This window comes from Scatophagus argus, chromosome 5 (assembly GCF_020382885.2).
Source record: "Scatophagus argus isolate fScaArg1 chromosome 5, fScaArg1.pri, whole genome shotgun sequence".
NCBI classification, from domain to species: domain Eukaryota; kingdom Metazoa; phylum Chordata; class Actinopteri; family Scatophagidae; genus Scatophagus; species Scatophagus argus.
In genome coordinates this window covers 6,397,906-6,424,879 of record NC_058497.1, presented here as the reverse complement: position 1 = coordinate 6,424,879, position 26,974 = coordinate 6,397,906, and the positions used below count along the sequence as shown (strand labels likewise).

At 40.8% G+C, this 26,974-nt stretch overlaps 2 protein-coding genes across 3 annotated transcripts in view; one reads left to right on the top strand and one right to left on the bottom strand.

Moving 5' to 3' along the window:
* Positions 1-12,118, top strand: part of LOC124058930 (limbic system associated membrane protein) — a 404,356-nt gene extending 392,238 nt beyond the window's left edge. For both annotated transcript variants that reach the window (XM_046388569.1, XM_046388567.1), the window contains 2 exons: positions 5,577-5,725; positions 8,220-12,118. In XM_046388569.1, coding sequence (XP_046244525.1) covers positions 5,577-5,725; positions 8,220-8,317 — 247 coding nt within the window. In that variant the 3' untranslated portion in view covers positions 8,318-12,118. The remainder of the gene's footprint in view (positions 1-5,576; positions 5,726-8,219) is intronic.
* Positions 12,119-13,846: 1,728 nt separating this feature from the next.
* gap43 (growth associated protein 43) lies at positions 13,847-26,400 on the bottom strand. Its single transcript, XM_046390183.1, has 3 exons — positions 26,083-26,400; positions 18,487-19,135; positions 13,847-15,142 (listed from the first exon to the last, which is right to left on the bottom strand). The coding sequence occupies exons 1-3, from the start codon at positions 26,110-26,112 to the stop codon at positions 15,063-15,065; spliced, it is 759 nt and encodes a 252-aa protein (XP_046246139.1). The 5' UTR covers positions 26,113-26,400; the 3' UTR covers positions 13,847-15,062.
* Between the last annotated feature and the right edge of the window lie 574 nt (positions 26,401-26,974).

Here is a 26,974-nt window from a genome sequence, read left to right as displayed (position 1 = left end):
AATAGAAAAGGGGAGAGCATATCAGCTATTCTCCTGCATGCAGTTTATATACCATAATCTGAGAAGCTCTTTTCTCATAGCAGACGATTCCACTGAGATGAAAATCGGGCTCCTGGCACCATACTGTGTTACCAGACACAGATGTTCATTGGAAAGCTATCAGTTTGAGTGTCATATGCATGTATCTGGAAAAAACACTTGAAGAAGATCGAAGCATAATAACATTCAAAAGACAATGAGAACCCAGTCTCCCCATTTCAACACTTGTCATTTAATAACGCGAGAGAGTCCCCCATCTGCAGCAAACTCACCACATGAGTCAGTCTGGGAGTGGAGGAGCTTGCACAGAAACAGCTAATGATAAGAAAACTGCACATTCACAGCAGGCGTGATCAGCAATTTCACTCACACCCAAACTGAAGCAGTAAAAAGTTCACTGAAGATTGGAGGGAAAATATTGGAGGAGTGTCACAAGTGTTATCACGGATATGGTCTCTAAAGTAATAGGCCTATCACGCCAATGCTTGAAAAGAAAGATTTATGGTTGTTGAAATATTTTGCATTATCTGTTGTTTCCAACCTCCATCTATCTCAGTTGTTTTGTCCCCTGGAGAATTTTGGCTATGTGCCTGTTCCAGGCCCCATCTCCCTCTGTGCAAGTGGAAAGTGTTATTGCACTTTCTCCTTGGATGACAATGTTAATGCACCATAATAATATCATTTATCCTTGCTTGGTTAGTTGATTTTATAGTCCCCCTCCCCATGAATTGAAGCTAATGCCTATTGTGTCTTATTTACCTGATTGTCAATGTGGGGTCCTGCCCCTGCACGTGTTTTAGTTTTAACCAGTTTAACCTCATCAGTGCATTGAAATCACACAGAAATTATTCTGGTCATGGTTACTGCCAAGCCTTCGATTCTGACATGAGACATGCACAACCTACAGTGAATGCTGGACTTATTGCTTAAAAAAAAATTAAACAATCTGGGATCTTTGTTTCAGAAGTAGACAACAGCAATTTACTTATTCCTTATTTTGCCGGCTGAAATGACAAATTTCAGTTAGTCAACAGTAGTCCTGTGTGTTGATTAAAAGGCCCATTTCAACAGGACAACCCTGCTAAAGAAGTGCTAAGTATATACTTTAAGGCTACATGCGTGTTATTGTGCTGAAAGTTTGAGACTACAGCCGTTTGTCCTGCACCCAAAGTCAGCATTAGAGGTATGCAGTACATGTATGAGCAAATCTTTATCAACAAATCTTCAAAGTGACCTCACTATAATAAATCATCACTGTCACTGGCCGAATCAGCAGCTCACTGGCCTCAGACTTTTACTCATGCATTTATGGTTTTTGGAAAGAAAATAACACTCTCCAGTCTCCATAACATACTGAGTGCTGATCTTACCACAGGCCTATACACACAGATGTGTACGAATCCTACTGTTATCCTACTTGAGGTTATTAAGCTATTCCATTCTTTCAGGCAGAGGTTTAGCATAGTGGTTAGATTTGGAATATTTCATTATATATGTAAAAAATGTATAGTTTTGTAATTTTGGAGTAAGTTGTTAGTGCAGCCATAGTCCGTGGTCATCAGGACCTTTGGCGTGCTTTGTTTTCCAGAGCCAGTAAAAAATATTACTTTCTGGACTCTTTCTATATTTTGACTGTCACCAGCTGTGTAATTACAGCTTGAATCAGACCTTGTCTCCTGCACCATTTTTAATTAGAACAGGGTACCTTCCCAAGATTATCATGTTGGCAGTGAAGGAGTCAAAAGAAATCCCATTTTGTCAAAAAAAAAAGCACAAATCAAGTGTGTGGTTGCACCCTTACAAGAGATACATAGAAGTGACAAATGTAAAATTCACCTGCTCTGGTCGTACTGGTTAAAACACATGAAAAGTGAGGAGACAGAAAAACAAGTTTCAAACAAATCGATTTGTCATTTGTCATTGTTTCAGCCTCCCACACAAACAGTGGGTTTTGTCCCACATTTTTAGAGTTGTTGGGTCCTTTGTTGAATTAAGCATTCTGTAATCCCTTATTTTAACAGTATTTTGAAAGATAAACTAAACTATCATCTTTCGGATTTTAATTACCGATACCCTTCAGATGTAGGATTTATCTTTGGAATGTCTCACCATATTTGACATTGATTAATTGTTTTCCTTAATCCCCTGTTATCTTTTTAATACCTTTTGTTTTTGGCTTCTACATTGGACAATGTAAGTGTTAAAACTATTCCTACAACCTAAGTGCAGTCTTTTAATTTTTTCTTAATAGTTTGATAAAGTGACAAATTTGAAATGAGACCTTGTCTTTTGGTTCAGACCTGTTCATTCTGACATTTTCCAACTTTTGATTTTCATTTCCTGTTGCTGGGTTATGTTACCTCAAACAAACCACCAGCACAGCGCTCTTGGAATAGAGTAGAGACACACATTTTGTTGGTCCGGTTATCAGTGCCAAGTTCAAAAAGCATCCCGCCCAAACAATACAAAGTGAAGGAGTAAATACTCCAGAGTTCAAACAGACTGCTTGGCACAAGCTGGTGAACACACACTGGGCTGCAGAGTTCACTCCCCTCTCCCCCTCTGACTTCAGAGACTTAACTCACCTAACCTTGTGCAAATTCATCCTGTCAGTCTTAATATCCAGATGAAAATGAGGACCACCTAAGGTGATGAAACATAACTCAATAAAAATCTCCCATCACAGGCTTCACCAGGATCTGAGTCTCAGTCAGACACACAGACGCAGTCAGCCTCAGTAGGAATCAATGTATCATGATGATAGCTCATAACTGATAACTTCATGAGCCTCCCTGCTATTTTTTTCTCTTCTGTAAACTGTAAATTGGTTGCCCCTTCAGCCTTATGTTTTCTAATCATTCTGTGATTTTTTTTGTAACTTGAAGGAGAAACCACAAATCTGAGAGAAAATAATAACATGCAAAAGCTCCATGAGCTCCTTACTGTGCGCATGTCTTGAGAATTACGTTCATAGATTCGGACAGTTTGGCTACAAAGGCATCTTTTAAAGTAGGATGTTGCTCCTGCTCTTCTTGCAGTGAATCACTCCATCCATGTTTATATCATGAGAAAACCCAAAACGAGCTGTTAGTTAACGTGACAGACAGATCTGTTTGTTGTTCTGTCAGCTGATACATGGCTGCCACAGTCACTGCACTGTTTTCAATCACCTCTGAGTTACAAGTCTCAGCAGGACTCTCCACTTGATTTCATTTATCATCGGCCTTGAATCATAACAGGTCTGTCACTTTCTCTGGCAGTGATAACCTACTTTAGATGCTCCCACACGCTACAGAATCAAATCTGTCCATTTGATGATTTGGTCTGGTCTTTCATCTCTACCGGCCTGTGACTGCAACCCTGCTCACACACTGCATGCCCTCCGCCAAATAGAGGGGTCAAGTCATTTCAGTCTAGGGTTTAATGTGACGGAGTGGCACTGTGCGTCGATAAATGATTACTGAAGATATCCAGAAGAGCACTGCTGCCCTCTACCTGTGAGGAAGACATGAAGTACCATACAGTGATGATGAGAACACTTGAAAGACTCCCCTCCAGAAAAGGTTGATGTGCATGACTTCTGCCAACTTCTCTGATAATGTATTCCAGTCTATTATGCCAGATGAAGAAGCTGGCAGAGACTTGAAATCAAAAGTGAGAGAAGTTGTCAGCTGCAGTTTTGCATGTGCCAACATGTTAAAAGTTAAAGGGGCAGCAGAAATGTTGAGCTTAATAAATGCTAATAGAAAAGATGACGCACACTGAGAGGCTGGGGATACAGTTGTTTGCACTCCAGTTTTCTGTTTAAACTCAAAGCATGCATGCGAATAAAGCAAGAAATTCGCCAAACCTGAAAGGCTCCCAGCATAAACAAAAGAGAGTTGTGTCTGTTTTGACTTGTTTAGGTCAGTTTATTCCCCTGGTACCGCATTAGAATCAAGTTCTGTAATCTATAGTAAAAATAGCTGTTTGCTCTCAGTTCCCTGTGGTGTTGTGTACTATCAGGATCTTCCCAGCATGCTCTGGGGGCAGGCAGGCCTTTTTAATAGTGCCGCCACTTCTCATGAAGGTACGCTGTAGAATATATCTTCTTTATCGTGGTAGGGGGGGTTTGCTTTTAAATGAATTGGGGACACTGCTGGAGCACTTGTCCTCCTTTAGGTCTCTCTTTTGCTTTCGCTCCCTCACTTTAACAGACACACACATGCACATACACACTACCGCTGTTCCCAAGGTGCCCCTATGGGAAGGACCTCAGCACTTTATCAAGACCCTGCTCCCTAGTGAGTCAAATTGCCAAGATGTGCGTTTTCCTTTTTATGTTAATACCTCCTATCAGCCAACTGTGAGTCAGCATAAACTTCTCGCTCCCCTGCTCAAATTCCGATTACCACATTACCCAGACTTAAGCAGGATTAAGTTGAGGCGCCTTAAATGAACTTCACCTCATTCATGATGCAAAGGGGTTCAATCAGTCCAGAACAAGCAGAATCCATTATGTGTACCGTGTTATTTAAAGGGTTTTATTTGGTTGTGATGATGTTAGGAACAGCTTATCAGTGAGGTATACAGTCTGAGTCAGCAAATTGTATTGATTAATTTGTGCTGAAAGGGGTTCAAGGTTGGCATAATTGATTGTCAGAAGTTTGGTGGTTATTAAGGGATGGACCTCAGCAGCATATCAATCTTCATCCAAAAACGAGGTAACAATGTTCCTGTTTGTTTGTTTGATGGCAATGATTTAGTCTGTCGAAATAGAAAGAAAATAATCACATTTAAATGTTTGAACCACATTGGCTCCTTGTATTATTCGCTACATTTCTGCAAACTTAAAAAATGTACAGGCTGGACAGTGACGCTGGCTCTCTGAAAACTCCATCTTGTTTTCTTTGCTTCTCACGTAATCAGTGGTCAAGGATTGCTTTCTGGTGCGGCATTGTGTTGATCTGTTAATGAAAAAGGTTTATTCCAACATGGGAAAGGCTTATCTCCCTCCAACGCCTACACGCCTGTCAGTTCAGTGACATGACACTGACCCTTCCTTTTGCAAAGTGATTCAGCATGAAATTAGAACTCATTATGGAATGTGATTAATACTTTTAGCTATTTAAAGACCCTTACTCAATTACAGTACTGTAAATATGACATGTATTCCGGCATTTTTGAGGCTGAGTGGTTAACTGTTATTTTTGTTTAAGCATATGGATTTGACTGATTCACAGCTTTCAGTGTACAGTAGTTTTGCAAAAACTGTCACATTAATATAAAATAAAATCAAATATGATTTGAACATGAAGAAATGTAACATGCCCCATGTGTGACTATTTTGGTAAGTGTGCATTCCCTTATAAAATCAGTGGATTTTGTTTATTAATGAATTGACATGAATTGTCCTTATTCTGTACAGACACTGCACTGTATTGCACTTCATAATTTTCCCCAAAATGTCACTAACACCCTTCTGGTTTAAACTTTAATTTTAATAACTTTGCCGTTTACCTAAAATGAAGTTCTTTTTGTCTGTGTCATCTCTCTAGGCTTTCCAATTCCCAGGGCATCAACATCCAAATTCTTGGCACTACCACAATTCTCATGATTGCCAATGTCACCGAAGAGGATTATGGGAACTACACCTGTGTGGCCTCAAACCGACTGGGCATCCAGAATGCCAGTCTCTTCCTCTACAGTGAGTGTAGACATTAATGTCTTTTTCTTAAAGTTATACAGCCCTACAAACAACATAAATTGTATAGGGATTTTACTCCTCAAAACACAAGTAAAGCATTGTGCTTGAAATATCACAGCAAGACTATTGTGTCATGTCTGTGTTTGCAGAAAATGCTAGTTATTGTGAGTTTCAAGGTGTGGCTGAATGAATTTGAAGTGTTAATTCTATTAACCTAATTTCGAATTGAATCACTGTAGATCAGCAGTCAGGTAATTCACTGTAGGTCTGTGCTTTTCTTTATGCTTCACTGAATATTTGGAAGCTAGCATGAGAACTTTCTGTGTAGTCATTTTTAGCCATTAAGCTAATTGTGTGCTCAACTCTGCATGAGAACTGAAACCGTTTCCAAGGCTTCCCAGGAACCCTTATTTTAATTTTCATACACATTAATATGTCCAATATGTCCAGTATGTCCAATTTTCACTGCGCTTTTATCTTTATCTTTTAACCATCAACTCCTCCTGACTTCAGCTACTAGATAGGCCTACTCAAACACCATGGGAATTTATCGAACCTATTGCCCTGGGCAGCACGGTGGTGCAGTGGTTAGCACTGTCACCTCATAGCATGAGGGTTGCAATCAGGTTCAAATCCAGGTCTGTGCCCTTCTATGTGGAGTGTGTATCTTCTCCCTGTGCCTGCGTGGGTTTTCTCCGGGTACTCCGGCTTCCTCCCACAATCTCAAAGAAATGCACATTAGGTTAACTGGCTACTCTACGTTGCCTATAGGTGTGAGTGTGTGTGTTTGTCTGTCTTTGTTGGCCCTGCGATTGACTGGTGACCAGTCCAGGGTGTACCCCGCCTCTCGCCTGTAGTCAGCTGGGTTAGGCTCCAGACCCCCCCCCCATGACTCTGGCGAATCAGCGGTATAGATAATGGATGGATGGATTGCACTGGTAATGAGTGCATATGGTTGTTGAGAACCGCACAGACTAAACCATACAATTAAAGGTTGAGCTAGAAGACACCAAAAAGCTTAACATATTATGGCTCGACTACTAAGCCCAAGTGCAAGGCAGAGATAGGTGGGGACGTTAAAGATTCATTGTGGGGTTGAATGAATGTGTTTTTGAGGCAGAGAAAAGCAGGGCAGAGTGGATGGCTGGCTGTGTGGAGCAAGTGGAGTGAGGAAAGCAGGCAGCAGCTGAGGTGAGCAGTGGTCTGGGAGAGTGACCATACCAACAGCTGGAGATTGGGGCTGGAGCAGAGGTAGGGAGAGAGAGGCTGCAGGAGGTAGTGCTAAAGAGATGAGTGATGATTCTCCATGATTGTTGCACTATGACTGACCCTCTTTCACAGTTGCAACAGGCAGAAAACAGCTTGAACTGCCCATTAGGATACGGCCTTGAAGCACGTTGCCCCGCTGGCCACATCCCAGTCAGTGATGTCACAGCAGGTGTTTTGCTCGGGTGCTTTACATTTGACACACAAACAACAAGCATCATACACGAAACCGACCATATTTCACATGGCTGTAGTGGCTGATGTCAGATACAGAGTCAGTGTCATACCTGCTGCCTCATTTGCCAGCAGTGCTCCTGTTAAGCCAGTGTGCCCAACCCTGCCAAATGCAACTCAGCTCTCAAAGGCTAAACATCTGCTGCAACATCACTGATGATGATGCATCATTACTTAAACTGGTAATAATCTGCTAAAGGCTGAAAGTTAAACTGACAGCAGGTCCAGAAAAACTAGATCAAAAATGACAATGTTTGCTCATGATGACTAATGTAACTTCTGAAGTAACTTTAAGAGCCATGACTCAACAAATATTGCCCCCTAGGTGTGTCTGAGTGTGTTCTCAGCACTTTTCACTGTCTCTTGGGAAGTTCTGTTGTTTTCCTCTGTGTTCTGTTCAACTTGCAGCTTTCCTGTATTTCACCGAATGCTCAAGATATTTTCTTTGTTTGCTTGCGTGTGGTCTATTTGCATGTATTTTTTTCAAGTTGCAGTGTGCTGAGCTTTCAGTGCCACCATATATTTCTGTACACAGATAGAGTATAGCTTATACCTCTTTTGTGTTCTCTGAAGCATGAATTGGGCTTGAGCCTCCATCACTGCAGTCAAGAGCACAAAATGGCCACCAGATGTCACCAAATAGCTCTCAAAGAGCCTCAATGTCTGTTTGTAACTAACATAACATTTTATGTATTTGCTGACACAGAGGAAGTCATTATGTTATATGTTATGTATGTAATATGTATGCAATTTATAGCACCAGAATAATGCATTTGTTAGTGGTGTTAGAAATATCAATAATATCTGTAGAAAGCAAAAATGGTGAATGTTTGTTTTCTCTCTTGATAAAGCAGTGGCAATATATCTTTTTTCTCAAGGCAGTGGGTCTTCCGGTTTGAATGAGGTCTCTGGCAGCGACTCTTCACTTCAGCATTAAAACTCCTCTCTGACCATCTCTGTCTGTGTCTCTGTCTCTATCTCTGTCTCTGTGCAGGACCTGGGACAGGTCGAGATATCAACGGTGCTGCCTGTGTATCTCAATCACTGTGGCTCCTGCTGGCCTCCTTCGCCTGCCTTTTCTTCAAATGTTAATACTGCTGTCCTCCTCCTTCTCCTTCTTCTTCTTCTTCTTCTTCTTCCCAGTCCTGGCCTTCCCTCCTTTTCCTTCTACCCTCGAAACACCGACATCCTTATTGCTACCTTATTACCAACTTTACCACCTGCAGACTGTTTGCACCATGATACAAAAACCTAATGTGCTCTCGAGCACTGCTTAGAGATATTACGAAAAATGAGATGAGATGGGTCATGAGTAAAATGTTACAAGAATAACAAAAAAAACAAAACAGTGAAACAAAGGACAGAACAAGCAAACAGTGCTCTTTTAAAGAGTTGCATTCTTCTTCTTTTTAATTTGTATGCACTTCTTTGTTTCTGTTGTGGGGGTCTGGATCGGGTTTGGGATTTGTTGTATTTTTGTCTTCATGGGAATGAAAGCAGAGACACCTCACTGACAAGGATGCCAACAGTCATTTGGCTCCAGAAGTCCTGAAGACATAAGGGATATTTCTTCTTTCTCCCATTATAATGCATTATGTTAACTTAAACTTTAGATTTAACGAAGTGTTTAACCAGTGCATTAATGAGCAACATGCAAAGTATCTGCCAAATATCCATAAACTAAACACATTCAGAAATCAAAGGGAAAATACTGCAGCTGAGTCTGTGATGAGATTATAGCTTGATATACAGTACTACCATAACCTGATGCTACTAGGCTGAAACAAAGATATAGAGCATTAGCCCTGTTATCTCTCCAATCAATGACATTGTTTCATTTGAGTTGTTGCTGTCAAGTCCATGATGCGGTGAATAGAACTGACTTGATCCTGTAGAGCTAAACCATGCAGAGTACAAACATGAGGAAATTAGTTTACCTGGTGATGGATACCTACATCTTCATTCAGCGGTATTGCAACTACCTGCCTTTATTCCAAAAGAATTCCTCTTTTCTTTTGCAGCAGGAAAAGAAACACAGTAGGTTATAATGATGCGAAATGTACATAGTAAAATTTTGTATTTGTCTATGATAAAACAACTTGCTCTGCCACTGTAAGAAAAGGAAACAGAGGAAACTGTTACAGTGTATGCTGATTGTTTGAAGACCAAACAACCATACCGTGCAGTTTGTCTCGGCTCCACAGCAGGCTGCGCCGCATTTAGCTACACATACTGTACCATATACAGTGTTTGCATTTAGTTGACAACTTTTAGGATCATACTTCTATACTGCTGGAATTTGGGGAAAAAAATGTATGACACCAATGAATGACTTTTTTGGTTTCTCTCTTTTAAAGAAGTATGTGTGTTTTAATATGAGACGATACAGAATAATTCATAATATATTGATATTGAGGTTATTTTTTTTGTCTTTACCTCATTCATATTAGTTGCATATATATATATCTATATATATATAGATATAGATATACATATACACATATACATACTTGAATCCAATGTTCTCATGTCCTCATACTATATGAAAAGGAAAACTTTATGTGTCCATATTTCTATTTCTCAGTAGGGTAGCAATTTGTTGAGAATGAAGAATTTGTAGAAGTGGCAACCCTACTCTATCATGTGAACTGAAGCCCATTAGACAATGATGTTTTCTCTTTTTTTAAACAATGAAGGGTCTAGCATAAAAAACGGATAGTTTTGTGCAGTTATTGTACCTGTTCTTGAGATGCTAAAAGTGCTATAACATGATGTTATTGGGAATGGGAGATTGTGTTTAGTTTGTAATGCTGTTTCATATAGAAGGAATTCAAAAAGAGAGTAGAAAACAAAAGGAATACTAAATGCTTATTCTCAACTCTGATGGGCCTCTAACAGAATAATACCATTAAATTACATGCAATGCATACAAATTACATCCCTAACACATTTTATCATTACACTTATCCTGACCATTAAATTTATTTCTTCATGAACATAATTGTGAAATGAGCACTATACACGTCATATTTTGTAAAACTTGTGAGAAGAAGCTCTTTCAAACAGTGCGGTTCTTTCAGGAAACAGTTCAGAGGTCACTGCTGTTGTGAAACCGGTGCACTATTTAGCTGCCTTTTTTGCCATTTATTTTGACTTTGACTAATAGTGGATGGACTCCAGTGTCCAGCTCAGCTCCTCGACTGCTCTTATAACCAAGCTGAGATAGTATCAGTACTGTAAAACGCATGTGTAATTAATGTCATCTTTGCCATACATTAAAGACAATGTTCCCAGTGTTTTCATTGTAAATGCTTCTGAGGCCATGGCTGTGTGATTTTGTGGTGTTGGTAATGCAATCTGATCCAGTGTAACTTTCATGGGGTGAAGTGGGACAAGTACAGCTATATACAGAATGAAACAGGTCACAATTTCAATGAAAGCTGAAACATTTAAACAGTACAAACATCATCAAACATTAATAGCATCTTATAATTTGATCTCTCAGTCTGAGAAGTGGAGGAAAAAAAAAAGTTGTTTTTATGCTTTCATGTCTTACACATACTTTTTAAGTTTATTTTCTGCAACTATAAATTCCGGTGTACCCACTTCGAACGTGGATTAACTCCTGATGTTTTTCTACTACACTGGTGTTTCTGCAGACTCTGCTGCCGCTTTTTAGCCCATAGCTAATCCACATTGGTAATTCATCAGCAGCAATTATCTTCTTACTGCAGTAGGAAGTGAATGATCTGAACCCTGTGGTGAAATTGCTCTTCATGATCACTTCGCATGGGAGTGATCTGTGCTACATGTCTGTTACAGTGAGTCATTATGTGTCACATACAAAAAAAAAAGAAAAACTCAGGGTGGAGCTAGGCTGGCCTTGGGCATACTCTCAGACAAATGAAAATGTGTTCTGTTTTGATTTCTTGCTGGGGGAGAGCCAGAGCAGGGTCAAATATCTCCTAATTGTGCTCAGCATTTATTTTAACCTGCCTGGATTGCATGAGTTCACTGCATCAAAGCAAATAGCATGAGGAATCTTATTTTAAAGGATTCTACAGATAATTGACTGTCATCGTCTAAACTTTCTACCATTCAGGTGATTTTCATGTGAGATGAACCTCACCAGCGTGTGTCCTTGCAGGTTAAAACCAGCCAATAAGCACTGACTGATACTAAGACCACATATGTAAAAGCCATGGAGCTCTGTCTTATCCAGAGAGCATAAAGGAATAAGAAAATACTCTCCTTCCACTGCTCATAAACCAACAGCCAGCCTATGGACACAGCACCTACCCCCTGTAGACAGACCTGGATATCTACTGAAGACTGTAGATACAGCTATCTCGTTTACTATTGAGCATAGCCGCAGAACATCCCCATCGCTTCACTGTTGGCTTATGTTTGTGCGTGTGTGTACTCTGATTCTGACTGTGTCCATTATTATTATTACAATCTGAGAAATTAACATGAGGCATGAGATACATGATGAGTTGGCCAAACAGCCAACTTTCTACTTTCTGTAGATGGTTACAGTGGTAACCCTCTATTTTAAGTTTTAAGTTGTTACTTTTTCTCCTCTGTGTGTATATACACTATGATGTTTCTACAGTAGAATGTTGTGAAGTCCGCAAATCCATAAGATCATGTTTATACAACTCAACATTTAAAAATTTGAACAGAAAATGTAACTATCACATTTATACGCCCTTCCCTTTGAAATGGGAAATTAAGATTCATTCATGGATTATGACACAGCTGTGTCCCATTATTTTATTTTACTTTACTTTATTATGGCATAAGGTGATTGCAGCCAGTTTCTGAAAAATGATATGTAATGAAGGTATATGAGAAAATGTTCATAACACAAAATAAAGTTGTTTGAGTTCATTGTTCTGTATTTGAATGTGATTTGAGATGCTGGAGCAAGAAACCTTTTGTTTTGAAGATAGCTTGGAACACACAGAATCTTTATGGTACTGTTGTGTTTATCACCATGTAACATGCAAATAAAATAATATATGTATTGTTATATTCTCTCTGGAAGACATTTTTGTCTTTTGTCTTTTGAGAAACACAACTAACATTGAGCTCATCACCAAGTGACTGATCCAGTTTCTCTTTGTGTGCTGTGCAGCGTACTGTCGTAGGAACTGCTGCAGTTAAATGTTTCACCACAAGGTGTCATAACACACCAATTAATGCCCTCACTGTGTCATGGTATTTGGCAGAATGGGGACGCAAGCACATTATTCTGCATCATTATTAGACTCTGAGGATGAACAGGGAATGTAGCAGTGTCAAAGGTTAGAAAAACAAGCTGCAGACTTTCGTGCACAAACCCCCCACCAGCTGGAAAGATGTGGGTGGTGAACTAGATCTATTTTATAAATACCATAGCTGTTATTATCCAGAGATGCTGAACACAACAGTAAAAATGAGCCTATGTTTTCAGCTTTGTTTCAGAAAAATAGAGAGATGTAAAAAATAAATAATAATAGGGCACTACTGGATTTTTTGTCCAATTTGAAGGTGAGCATACATAAAGGAAGGACAGTATGTGATAGTGTATGATTCAGAACTCCTTTCTGAGTTTTCACATTAAAGAAACTTTGAAGAGAAATAATCCTCAATTCAGGCCTGCTCGTTCAGCAAAGCAGCTTCATTAGTGCGAAGGTTATACAGCTTTTGTAAGACTGAGGATGCCATTTATGTTAACCTTGCAGTTATTATTTTATATTTCATGCCTACTGAACCATGCTATCTCAACAGAAGTCACAAGAGTCCAATTGGACCTTTGAATAATGATCTCATTCTAATATTTGGGATATTTAAGATTGATTCTTTCAAATCAGATCTAAGACTGGATGAGATTACGTGCACATTACTATCCCAGTTATGATCATGTTCTTGAAGTACTGCATACATGGCCCTAAAGGTCAAAACACATTATTACACAGAAGAAAATATTTCAGAAGATACATCAATATTTGTGTGCATAGTACCAGTTTTAGTATGCCTACAGTCAAGAAAAATGTATGACAGTCTTTCTGATGTCACTTGTTGAAGAGCAGCTGCCCCTTCTACTCAGTTCTAATTATTTCAAGTGTGCTTTTATGGTTCTTTCATCGACATTTTAATGTCATGATATGTTGAAAGCATAGTCGATATAGCATTATATGAGTGTCACTTATTAAAATAGTCCCTTATGACCAATCACAAACAAGAAGGATTGTCTCCCTTTCAGAAATCTGAGATGTTGTTGTGATTTAATTTTTCCCGTATGAAACCTTGTGTTTTCTGAAGTGTTGTGATGGTTTTTGAAATGCTGTTGTTTTGACCCTCAGGGCTGCCATAATGACATGGGAACAGTGGCTTCAGAAACGTGGATTAAACCGCCTTTGCACTAAACCAGACAAGCTGTTGTTGCATCTCCAGTATTGTGCCAAGCTACGTGGCTGCTGGCTGTAGCTGAGTGATATCAATTTTCTCATCTAACTCTCAACAAAAACATGAATTAGCAAATCCCCTAAAAGTCTCTCTGCTCCTTAAAGTCAGTCAGTCTATATTCTACTCTTTGATGTAAAAGCATACCATGGCTTTAAACAAACTCGACAGTTTATGATGGTAATTGGCACATTTGCTTTATTTTGAAAACAGACATTGAAACCATTTTTATTTTTTCATATTTTTTTCTCACAAGTTTGAACTCTTTGATAAGGTTGAAACTGGACATTGCACTCACTGGAACATGGGAAAAGTAGTTTTGTTTGCTCATTTGTTTGATTTTTTACTTTTTTTTGTAACATCAGTGCAAGAGTATTTTTCCAATTCATATAAACTGTCATAACAACACCAAAGACATCAAAAAGAAGCCGCCACACCTCTTAAGTTTTTGTGACTGCGAAAAAGTTCCTCTCAGAGGGAGAGTTCCCATCATGCATCTGGTTCGATGGTTCATGCTACTGTTCTCACGTTTGGTTGTCAGAACATAAATCGTCATGTAAGAGCCAGTTACATCAGTAGCTGATTTCTATAGTTTATATGATCATGTTATTTAAATAGCAACAGGTCCTTTATTGTTTATGTGAGTAAACAGAGTTTGTAAAAGGGGTGTAAACCAAGCTTGAATGACTCAAGCAGAATAGAGAGAGAGTAATAGTCTTGTCCTATATGCAGTTTTTGGATCCAGAATAAAGCTGCCCAACTGGAAAAGTCACACATTTAATTATACATTCTATTCTCCATCGATGTGTCAGTTCTTTACCTATTTTGCTATGTTCTCAATACACTTGTACTGTGTTGAAAACAATATTTGCATTTTAAAACCAGCTTGTTTTTGTGCGTGCATTTGCAGAAGTATGGATTTTATTTGCAAAATGTGTTTAAAGAAGGTGCATTGCAATGCAAATAAAGTATGGTGCATTCACAATGCATTTTAAATGTGTAAATATCCAGTTGGGAGCAATCACTCCACCAATGATTCACTTACAATAGGTAGTGAAGATGTACCAAATCAAATCCTCCTCCCCCTTCTGCTCCTCCTCCTCCTCATCATCATCAACATCATCAAGGTAACAATCATTATTCATAATCAACAACAATATTATCATCATAATCATCACCATCACTTCCTCATAGTATTAGCTTGAGCCAAAAAACTTCACGCTGGAAACTCCCCCAACATGAGAAAATCATTGCCACACTAAAAATGACAAACAAATAGAAACGGACTGCCCTCACATTGGGAAGGCAAAGAGCAACCTTTTAAGATTTTTGTTTTTGTGTTATTCTTCATACTCTTAATTTTGCTTTCTTTAGGTTAGACTTTGCCTTAGTCATCCTTGGACTCGGTGGCCTCCGCCGCTGCATCTGCTGGGGTGGCCTCCTCTGCTTTAGATTCCTCTGCAGCATCTGGGTGAATGGAGGGAGGGAGGATTAAGGGTAAAGAGGCAAAGCAAGGCAAGTGGAGAAAAATGAGATATAAGGGTGGTTGGAAAGGGAGAATGATAGATAAAAGGTTGGAGAAAGGAGGGAGGAAGGGAGAAAATTAGCCTGTGGAGAGAAGGTTCTACCTTGTGAGGTTGGAATACGGTAATAACACTGTCTGGGTCTTCCATGATACTGAGCATCAAAGATTTTACGTCAGCTGCTACATTTGATGTTTTAAATACATCACCTCAGACCAGAAACTAGCCTAAGATTTTAAGATCATGAAAATGTGGATTATTCTCCAAAAAATAAGGAATGTTCTATGTTGTTGTTAAGATGTCAACTCTGATGAAACTGAGCGCATTTCAGAAGGTGCAACCTGAAATCCCACATTGGCCTTGTAAATAATAAAGAAAGAGAGTGCTCCTAATGGACCCATGAAGCATTTGAACTGACATCACAACGCTAACAGCAGTATCTCGGCCTGTCACATCTGATACTGTGAGATGCTCACAGTGTGCTGCACTGTAATAACATCCAGTGGTGGCTTACTAAGAGGTGAATATTGCTGAATAAAGATCCATGATACATCACTAAGCCTTTACTAATTAAGTTTGTTGAGCAACACTGCTCTGATGCTTTATATTTTTCATTGTACTGTTCTGTTCTGCTTTTTTTTTTAAAATCCTGAACTGAGTTATTCTGCTGCTAAGAAATTGCTATTATTATTACATGTACATTGTGACATTTCCTGATTAGACCTTCTCATACAGTATACAGGCTAAAATAATTTGAGGACCTTCATTTTGTTGTTTCTGACCAAACCTATTGTTCAAGTGCCCTGAGAGCAGTGATGTCATACCATGATGATCTCATACTCTTTTAATAGAAAGAGGAGACATCAAAGAATGACATCATTGCATAGGAGATTAGGGTGATAGAGTGCATGTGTGGGTTTGTGTGTATATATGTGAGTGTGTGTAAGGGCGAGGCACAAAGAGAGAGAGAGAAGTGGGGTGGATCATGACTGTGTTTGCGCTTGTATGTGTGTGTGTGTGTGAGTGTCTCAAGACTGCATAATCTTCCAGGTAAGAGGTAATAAGCTTGTTAGCTACTATGACAGAGTTCTTCTTTACAGTCACTGAACTGCATGATGCAAATGCAATGTCACCCTATTCACAGAGCCAAGGCCTGTCATTTCTGGTATTCTGACATCAATGCAAGCTCAGTTATCTATACCAATAACTAAAATGCTGGTTTAGTTTTTCTGATGCATTTGCAAATAGGAATTAGAGGTGGGAAAACAAACACCCAAATTCCTGTGATCTTTGTTACGGTTTGTTAGTTCCACCCCCTGAGTTCTCAGTAAACAATATTAATGAGGGTATGACACATAATTGTCTGTGGAACTTGTAACTCAGATATGAAGTAGAGCTAATGATAAAGAAAGCACTGGACTTCACTGGATCAGTCATCACCACCTTAAATATATTGATGCGCATGAAGTTTTCCAACTTCTATTTACATTTGTAATTTTGTTTTTAAACACGCCTTTTGGTTTCACTTCAAAGTGTCTCAAGACAAGTAACACACAGTCCACATGTAGTGCAGCAAGACTTTGTCCTGTGTCTGCTACAGTCTTTGTTACCACTAGGGATCTTCATCCATAAGCACATTACTGATTATCACTGCTATGCAGATGACACCCAACTCTATATGGCTTTTTATCTGATGCCTCTTTTCTTCCTTTATTTCTAAATATCCCAAGATTTCTTCATATTAATTTACAATAAGACAGAGATCCTTGTTATTTTTCTAAAATGGTCAAGAAAAAAAATGAACCAACAGGACTACCACAAACGTATTTGAAATCTTAAATGTAGTCATCTGCACTTTGAGCTGCGTTTCATGTGTAAAAGGTTATATAAATGAAGTGGACTGTTTTATTACTATATGTGATTATGCAGTGCTACGTAATCATGTTGTGACATTTAACAACTTGGTTGGATGTAACTAAGTGAAAGCCATTGGTGTAGATCGTCCTTGGTGGAGAATCTGGATCATACACCGTCTGCTTCATAAATTATTCAGGCCGATCAGAGTACCTGGCATCCCTGTGCATGTGATTCTGATCTGTATAGTGACAAACCAACCAAGGAACTTATAAATATTTATTACCTCTCTGAGTCACATGGTAAAGCAGTGGCCAGCAGTGGATTTTTAATTAGCAGTTTCTTTGTCAAGTAGTGTTTGTTTGTGATAGACTTCCCAGGTTAGGATTGTGACCAGTATGGATCATTAATCATTCATTGAAATCAGAGCACCTGTTATCCCTGCTCTGTTCCATGCAGGCCAGCTATCCCATCGAGGTGGTAACTATGACAACAGGGAGACAGTACTGCCTAGGTGACCTAGTTTCCTTGTAGTTCTCCACTTAGTGTGTGTGTGTCTGTGTCCATGTGTGTGTGCCTGTGTTTCCCCCCTCACACCCCCACCTACTCGAGACTGAGCATGCTCCATTAACTACCTGTCTGACCCAGTCTGAGAGTCCTTGGACCAGAAATATGACATCATGTCAAGCGCTGTATGTATGCTGAGAGATTTTACTGTATCAGTGTTATAATGAAATTTCACAGCTTTCCAGTTCCACCTCAGATATCCGTTTCCACAAGAGACATCAAATGGTGGTTTGCTTTTATATCTATTAGCTGGTGTGTAGTGTGTAAAAAGGATTTATTGAGTCAACCACTTTTTACCACTGTTTGTTGTTGTTTTTAAAAACTTCCTTAGCATGTTGATCTTGGTATCATGGTATCTTGGAGACTAAGATGTTCATGAAGTTCAGTCTCTCCCTCATCAGTATGGCCAGTATTTCCATCTTGCAGAGGCTGAGATACAAGGGTGTCTAATCTAATACTGCGCTGTGTCTCTGTGTTAACCAGTGAATGGTGGAGTGCTGCCAAAGATCTTTAAATCCCAAAGGCTCGACAAGCACTTATTTCCAGTGGTGCCTGCCAAGCAGACTATGGGAGAGCTCACCTATTGTTCTTTATAAGTATTTTACAGTAAGTAATTGCTTCTTGATTGCTGAGTGTGTCTGGAATTATGTTTATCCCTGAACACAGTGTCCTGACAAACAACAAACAAGTATATAATTCAGAGATCTTGAGAACCTTCTTGTAGGCATGTGCTTCTGTGCATGTCATGGTTTTATTTCATTAATTCATTAATTATTCATTAATTCATTAATTCTTTCATTCATTTGTTGATTTAATGAATCCTACTGTAAGGAATGGATGTTAAAAGCTTTAGTGTAGTCTGCATACCTTGTTTATCTTTTGTTTGGTTAGGCTCCTCCTTCTCAGCTGTCGGGCTGACAGCAGCAGGCACATCGGCTTGTCTGGCCTCCTCCTTTTTCTCTTCACTCTCCTCCTCCTTCTTCTCCTCAGCTGTGGCTGTGGTGGGACTCTTGGCTGCTGCCACTGGAGTCTCCACCTCTTTGGGCTTCTCCTCTGCTTTCTCCTCCGCCTTTGGCTCCCCTTTCTGGGGCTCAGAGGGCGCTGTGGCAGCCGTGGGAGAGGCAGCAGCAGGTGCTGCTGCTACAGGAGATGTCGCTGCGCCTGCAGGAGAGGCAGCAGCAGCTGCTGGAGAGTTAGCTGGCTGGTCTACCACTGGTGTTTTGGCTTGGCTCGTCTCCTCCTCCTTCTTGGCCTCCTCTCCTGCAGCTTCCTCCTCCTTTACAGGTGCCTCCTCTCCCTCTGCTTTCTTTGCCTCATCTCCTCCCTCTGTTGCCTCCTCTGCAGCAGCAGGACTATCTCCCTCCTTCTCTTCCTCTCCATCTTTCATCTTTTTCCGAGTTATGTGTCCACGAAAGCTGGCCTGTATTTTGGTGGCAGCCTTGTGGGCCTTGTCCTCAGGTTTGTTGGTGGTACCATCCTGTTCAATCTTCTGGTCCGCCTCTTCATTCTTCTCCACCTGATGGACAAGAGAAAATACAGCAAATTAACATCCATAGTCAGCTATCATGCAGGTCCACTGGAAACCAGCAAAGCAATGTACTAGTTGTTATAGCAAAACTTGCAATGAATCCCTTCACTGTGGTGTGAGGATGATCATCTCAAAATCTAATACTCGAATACTTCAATCTGGGATTAGAATCCTACCAAAAACAGGCACACTGTGTTATGAGTTAATAGATCAGTTGTCAAAAAAGTCAAATGTATATGAAAGGAGAGGGTTTATTTGTTAACTAACTAACTGAGTTAATGTATTCATAACATTACTGGAGAATTGTTGACTGGAAAATGGTGGGTTAGGGTTTCAGGACTGGTTTGGAATTGAGTATTTGAGTAGGACTGGATGAGGGACAGGGTTAGGAATAGGACAGTTCACAATGTAATACTGAGAGGCGTTCCATGATATTACCTTTGGTAACTGGATCCATACAGTAGCTGTCCATCAAATAGTGGGTTGTGCTATGAGTCATATAAATCTAATGAAAAGAAATCAAATCAAATAAAAGAATGAATGATGAGCACTGAAAGTGGCAAACAAAATGAATCAGTACATTCAAAATGAATAGGCAAATAAATCAAGGTAAAATATTCTCTAACCAAGATTCAACCCATCAGAAGCTTTAAATGGGTACCTTAGATGAATGTGAATAAGCAACATGAATCAAACACAAATTGTAAAGAAGCAAGCAGGCAGTGTAGCATCAGTTAGCCAAATGATCAAGATGTGAAGATAAAATCTTCCATGTATCAAGGCATTGTTATGCACCAGCAGTTGGTTTAGCAATATAACAAATATACAGAATCTTATTATGTCATGTGGTGCCATTGTGAATCACGGATGTGTGTGTGTTAGGGGGTCAATTGTCTCCACATAATGAATTGGATACACTGGGATTTGGAACACGACAAATGACTCTAGGCATTTATTGTAGTTATTCAATCAGGGCTTGAGGTTGATATTGTCTTCTTGATAATGGTGCTGAAATAGATTTAGTGAATAATTAAACGAAAATGTGAAACATCTCCATGGCATTTGTTAACATTGCCTGCACTCACTGTTCATGATATTTTCTAAATTGTAACCAGAAAAATTTAAGTGTATAAAACCGAGTCTCTCTCTCTCTCTCCAAAATAATGAGCCAGCTTCTGTTCTCTGGTTACAGTAGCTTTCTACGGCTCCATCTCTGGCTGCTAGGGAACGAGCTGCCTGCTACTACCTCCTCAGCATTCACTGCCATACCCCGCCCCCCCCTAACCATCAAAGGTTACCTTGACAACCAGAGTGCTAACTCATCACGGCGTTGTCTGCTGGTTGGTGCTATGAAAGACTTTAAGTCAACCTGATTGGCAGTGCAACTGACCCCTCCGGGGAGCAGGCCAATAGGAACTCGTAAATCAAGTGAAGCAATCAGCATGGCTAAGAAGGGGTTGTGTGTGGTACAATGGCAGGGTGTGGTGTGAGGCCGATGGGGGGTCAAAGGGTTTATATGTGTGTGTATGTATCAGTGCTGATGGTCTGTGTCACTAAGCAATGATATCTTGTCAGTGAATTTCAGTGGAAATAGTTTTAAAAATGTGATTCCTTAGCTACATTGAGCTACAGTTTGTTTCCTACTACCTTCTACCTCTGATAGTGTCATTATATTGAATATTAGGTTTGACTTGGGCAGCTGCCTGTGTGAAGAATCACATCTGTGTGACATGATTTAAGAGCCAGAGGCCCTAAAGCAACACGTCTTATTCAGGGTCAGTGTGTCAGTCCAATATTGGAGCAGAGAGGCCAAGGTACAGCTGTGTTGGTATATTCACCTCCTCCACCTTTATTCACATGCCATCCCCAGGGTTCAGGGTGTAAATCCTGCTCCGAACCTTTCTGCAATTTCTTAATATACACCATCTTCCTGAAGCAATTTTGGGCAATGTAACATTTTTTTTAAAAAAAGGCGTGGTAGTGCTGGCTGAAGGATGGTGGATTTCCAGGATTAACATTGCTGCTGAAAATATAGTGATTTATGTGTAAAAGCTGAACTTATGCTGTTTGCTTAACAAGCAGCTATTAAGTGTGGAAATACAGTATTAGAAAATGGTGGAGACAGACAAAGCACCACCGGCACACCCTCTGTTCTTAATAATAAGCAGGCCTCCGGTGAGTTATTTTGAATTTTATTATGTCTGATCTCATGAGTGCTTACAATTGCCAAAAAAGTGACCCAAGCACTTAACTCTAAATAGAATTACTTCCTGGCTGCATATAGTGAGTCAGACAGAAAAGAGAAAAAGAAAGTGATGGCTGAGGGTGTTTGGGAATATGGGGGTATGACATCATTATTGGAACGGAGGGGATGTCATTTACTTTAGAGATCTGGGTGTGTTTGAGTGCAAATGTAATAAAATACCAGCAGAGTACCAAGTGATCTCATGTCAGTGTAGGAAGAAAGATCACCATCATGGTTTGACCACCACTGTAGCGTCATCATTTAAATTATTGATATATGACTGTGCATCACCCTCAGGAGAGCTGCGCTGTGATTATCTGGCTCCTGTAGCCTGTTTCCATGGTCCATACGATTTAATACTGAGCTACTTTTCCCTGTCACATCAAAAATATTATATTGTAATATACAATGCACCACTGGTTAATGAGTGAGATAGTGACTACAATAGAATTTTATATCATTTAAACAGAAACATTAGTGCAAATCCTTTAAGAATTGCTTCTTGAAGACTCTAACTGTTAACTGAACCCTGGTCACGTACCCTCCTGCAGGCGTTGTTCCGCTCGGTGTCTGTGCGGCACACATTTTCATTCATAAATACAGCAGCACCTCTCAAAGGTACAAGGTGCACTCCCTTCAAGTCCTCACACCAAGACTGCATGACCGTTTCAACTCTTCCTTCATTCATTTGCACTGAGACAATGTATTTGTGTTATCAGGTCAATCAAATCACTTTTTACAATTGGCAGTGTGGTGCCTGTCCTTGGAACATGGTGTTTCTGGATAAACAACATTAAACACTGAAAACTGTTTTTATTATACAGCAAAATTGAGATGTGTGCAATATAAAATTGCTTTTCTTACATGATTGTGCAATCCTCCTTATAACATTAACAACATAATGTAGCAACATTAAAAGCTTGCTGTAGGACACTTTAGTAGATGTAGATGACAAATAATGGCTGCCATTTTCATGTTCAGAATTTAGCTCATGGATTAATTTATCTAAATACATAAATACATTGTCTGATGTCTGATTATGACTATTCAGTCTATGCTCTCTCTCTGCATGTCTCTGTCCTTGGGTGGGCACCGGCTGTCGTGAGAACCACACCCGAGAGTCAATGGCTTTACTGACAGATCCATAACCACACACACACACACACACACACACACACACACACACACCATCCCCCAATGGCGACACACAGTAACAATCCACCACCTTCCCACCGCCTCATTGCCAGTGCCATTAGGGACTTGTTTCAGCCGAGAGGGAGGGGGAGAAGGGAAGAGAAATGGAGGAAGACATGGTGGAGTGAGGGAGTTCATTCTGGTTGAAATACCAGAGAACCACAGCCCACGCTAAAGCACACACCAGGCGTGCGTATAACCATGTTTTCTTTTTGTGTGTGTGTTTTTTGTTTTTTTTTTCAAATTCTGACCCATTCAAGCAAGAGACTCCATTTTCACCTCCCCACTCCACCCAGGCTTGAATGCCACTAGCAAGAGGGGAGAGAAAATATTAAAGGTAATATTTGTGCTGATAACGGTGAAGTTACAGAAGGTTGCTTTGCAGAGGCCCTTTATCACAAAGCCAACAATCAGCTGCTTGATTTATTTGATTTAACTCACTTTAATGTGTAATTATTGGAAATTTGTATATATTAAACCAGATATTATTGCAAATAAAATAATAAGTGCATTGACAAATTTAAATCAAATGGAAAAACTCAGCAAACATCTGTCATATTGCCACAGTTCCTGTGCAAGCAGAGATAATATTAGCCACCCTGCTGGTGGCACAAATACTTCCTGCAATGACACCTCTCTCCTAGAAAACCCAGCATGATTTCAATGGCTGTCTGCTTTTCTGCAGGAACCATCCAGACACCAAAGAGAAAAGACTGGCTGCTGTCTGCAACTGCTGAATACCTCCCTCTCCTTCTCTCGCTTTCTGTCGGCTTTCACTCTGTTCCTCACTGAACAAACTGCTACCCACTCATTCTCTCTCTCTTTCTCTCGCACACACACAAGCAGACACAGCGGAGCACCACACCCTTTTAGCAAGCTATCTCCTGCAGACGAGGAGAGGGGCGCTCAGGTGGTGACTGCCACAGCCTCTGCTCGCCATCTCTCTCCCTCTCCTTCTCCCTTTCTCTCCCCCTGTCCTTTGACGACGAATTGACGAGCGATGTTACAGGATGCTTCTTTTACGATGGCCTGAAAAAAGATGCTCTGAAGCAACTAATAAGCAGCCATATGCCAGAGTCATTACATCCTCTGGAGCTGCCTTTAATTCAATTACACTGAGTCTCTGCCTGAACAAAGGCTCCACAATCACCACTGATCTCGTAGGGGCTGGGGATGAGGATAAGGAGAGGAGTGGTGGGGCTGTAGAGAGGGGCAAGTCAAAGTGGAGAACAGCTAGAGGAAAGGAATTATGGGGGTTGGACATGATGGGTTTTGGTGGAGGCAGGAACTGGAAGAAGGGGCAGTGGCTGGTGCTTTGGCTGAGGCCAGGCTGACTCTGGGGAAATGAGTTTTGAGTGCATGGGGAGCCACAGTAGTAGTAGTACCGATTGGGTCTTGACTTTGGAGTTCGGTCTAAAATGCATTGGCAGAGCTAGACAGGAGAAGCAGGTGTAGTCCTGGTGCTAGAATGAGAACTGTGGATGGAGCGGAGTTGGAGAAGAGCACATATGGGTGGGATTTGAAGTCCTCATATGTGGAAACAGCTTTGAATAGGCCTGATGGTGGTGGAAGACCCAATTTTAAGAAGTACCCAGACCTAAGATGGACCTGAACTTGATTCTTGTTCTTTCACCAAGGCCTTAGGCAAGGACAAGTATGATGGTGAATTTTGTTCTAAAACTAATGGTAAATCTAGTGGTTGGAGCTACTGAGTAGACTTAAATAAAGTATGCCACTCCCATAGTGGAGATGTTGCAACGGCACTTAACACTCTACAATGGCAGGACCCACAGCAGTGTTGCAATATATTTAAAGCAGAAAACTGTGCTCTCTGCCCATTCATCCATGAAGACCTCAGAGTCTGTCTGGATTAATTTATTCCTCTGCTTCTCAAAAGCAGGAGCAGGAGGAAAACTGCTTGTAGGCCGGGAGGCTATTTGTCCCTGTGGTGAGACATGCACGCTCAAGGCAGCAAAAGCATTCTGTGGGAAAAGCCGGTGCCTCACCCACATGGCTGCAGTGTCCAGTGCACCGTCTTCATTCTCTTTGATCTTCTCACCTTTGCGCCTGCTCACCTCCTCCAACCATCATTCCTCCCTATGTCCCCACCACAATGCCTGCCGGCAGTAGCTGCCTTCCAGTTTCGTTCACTCTTTGCCTTTTGCTGCATGCCTGCCTCTCCCTACCTTTCTCCATACCTTGCAACCGCCCTCAGTCAGCCTTTTTTTTTTTTTCCAAATCTCTATTCTCCCCACCAGATTCTAGCTCCTCTAGCCCCCCCACCCCCATCTACCTGCATGTGCGCTAGCTACACTCCACCCTGATGCTTATTCTCTCCCTGCCTGTCTGCCTCTCTGAATCCTGCTTTTTCTGCGTGTCTTTCATTTGGCAAGCCTTGCTTCCTTTCTCTCTCTCTCTCTCCTCCCTGTCAGAGCTTATATGACTCATCCAGTCTAACATTTAAGAAGCAATCAACTGCCATCGGAATCCAGTGTGATATCAGTCTGATAAAATCATACTCAGTTTGAGATAGCAGCAGGAAACCAGTCCTGATCACACACAAAACCACCAGGACAGCTGTTGGAATACAACAGAGTGAAGCGGAGAGTGCCACCCTCCTCTCCACTGTCCAGACCCACCCGCTCCCATGCAACACCTTTTTTTTTTTTGATCATTCTCTTCTACCGAGAGTAGCCATGGGTTATTATAAACTGGCCAACACCACTTTTTCACACCCTTTAAATAAGTGCTCACTCCATAGTACCCTCCATTGACAGCATCCACTTATAAAGCTGGAGGGCTATGATAATCCATTTAGACTCATTTATTCCCATTGTATTCCCCCGAGGCCACTGACATGATGGTGCTGCTCACTCAATCTGTACCCCGCCCTTTTTTTCCTCTCTGTGGAAATTTACTTTCCTGTGTCACCCATTTGCGCTCAAGATAACAGAAGTACAAATGATGATAACAACCATTTTTAAGGTACTAATTAACAGCATATAGGTTGCTCCAAGTAGCATGAATCATCATTAACAATGGTTTATATGCTGACTTCAGTAGAGCTCCTGAATAAACGAGGGAGTGTTTCAGCATTAATAGTGGAGGTAATACGAAATATGCCAAGTGCCTTTCAATAATCTTTCACTTTTTTCAAGTGCCTGATCAATATGAGGGGATGCCCAGCTGCCCAAGATTGAGTTACAGTCTTGTGCCTCTCAGCAAGTACAGTGTGAGGTCTGAGAGGCATTGTGGCAAAATCCATTCATGCAGGATAATCACATTAACAAGGCGTGTCTGGGCTCTGTGGATAGACTTCTATAAAGACAAGCTGGGCCCTGAGTCAAAGGAAATTACACCAACATGTTCTCTAATCCTTCCTCAAGCAATCTGATCTGACTACAAACCAACAGTCACAAAGTTTAGAGTTAAGATGTCATCATTTTGTCACATGGAAGAGCAGAAAATTCTGATAAAGCAAATCATAGCACTTTACCGGTTTGGTTCTTCTTATGCAGCACAGCATAGTTGTAGCTGTTGTATCCTCCCTCTAAATTCTCTGCTTCTTTCTTCCCTTTTTTCTTCCTTTCACTTCTTCTCTCTCACCCTCTCTCTCTCTCTCTCGCTCTCTCTCTCTCTCTCGCTCGCTTTCGTGCACACACACACACTCTCTCTCTCTCGTTCTCTCTGGCTGTATCAACAGCTAAGCTGCCCAGTGCATTTACTCATCCCAGTCTGCACACACACGCTCTTCAGTCGGTCTGCCTGGGCGCACCTCTCTCTCTCCCTCTCTTACTCGCAGCCTGACAATGACTACAAGCCCACCCTTTAAAACCCCTCCCTTCACCGCGCTCCCTCCATCCCACTCTCCTCCCCTCTTTCCTTCACACTATCCTCCTCCTCCTCCTCCTCCTCCTCTTCTTGATCATAGTGATGAACCCCCCCCTTACCACCACCTCCTTTAGATCAGCACTCCTCTCTTCTACATCTTCTCAACCCCCCTCCTTCTCCTCTCCTCTCCTCTTTCAGCCTGGCTCCAGCAAAAGCTGCGGCCCCACCCTAAAAAGGCTCTCACTTAATGACTGACTGGATACCTCCAATTTTTGCCTTTTTTTTTTTTTAAATTGTGCTTTATTTTTTTATCTCTAACTACAGTCACTGTCCCTCTGTTTTATCCCCTCCCCTTCCTCACACAAGGAGATGTGTAGCTTTTTTTTTTCTTAAAAAGCTCCCAAACGGAAATCGCATCCACTGATTGCTCAGGCTCCCTGTGTTATACATTCTCTGGGTCTCTGATTAGTGTTATGAGATTGTGAGCTCTGCAGCCAAATTGCCACAACAATGCCAAAAACATGTTTTCTGGCACAGCCGGGAGCAGCTCTTGCCAG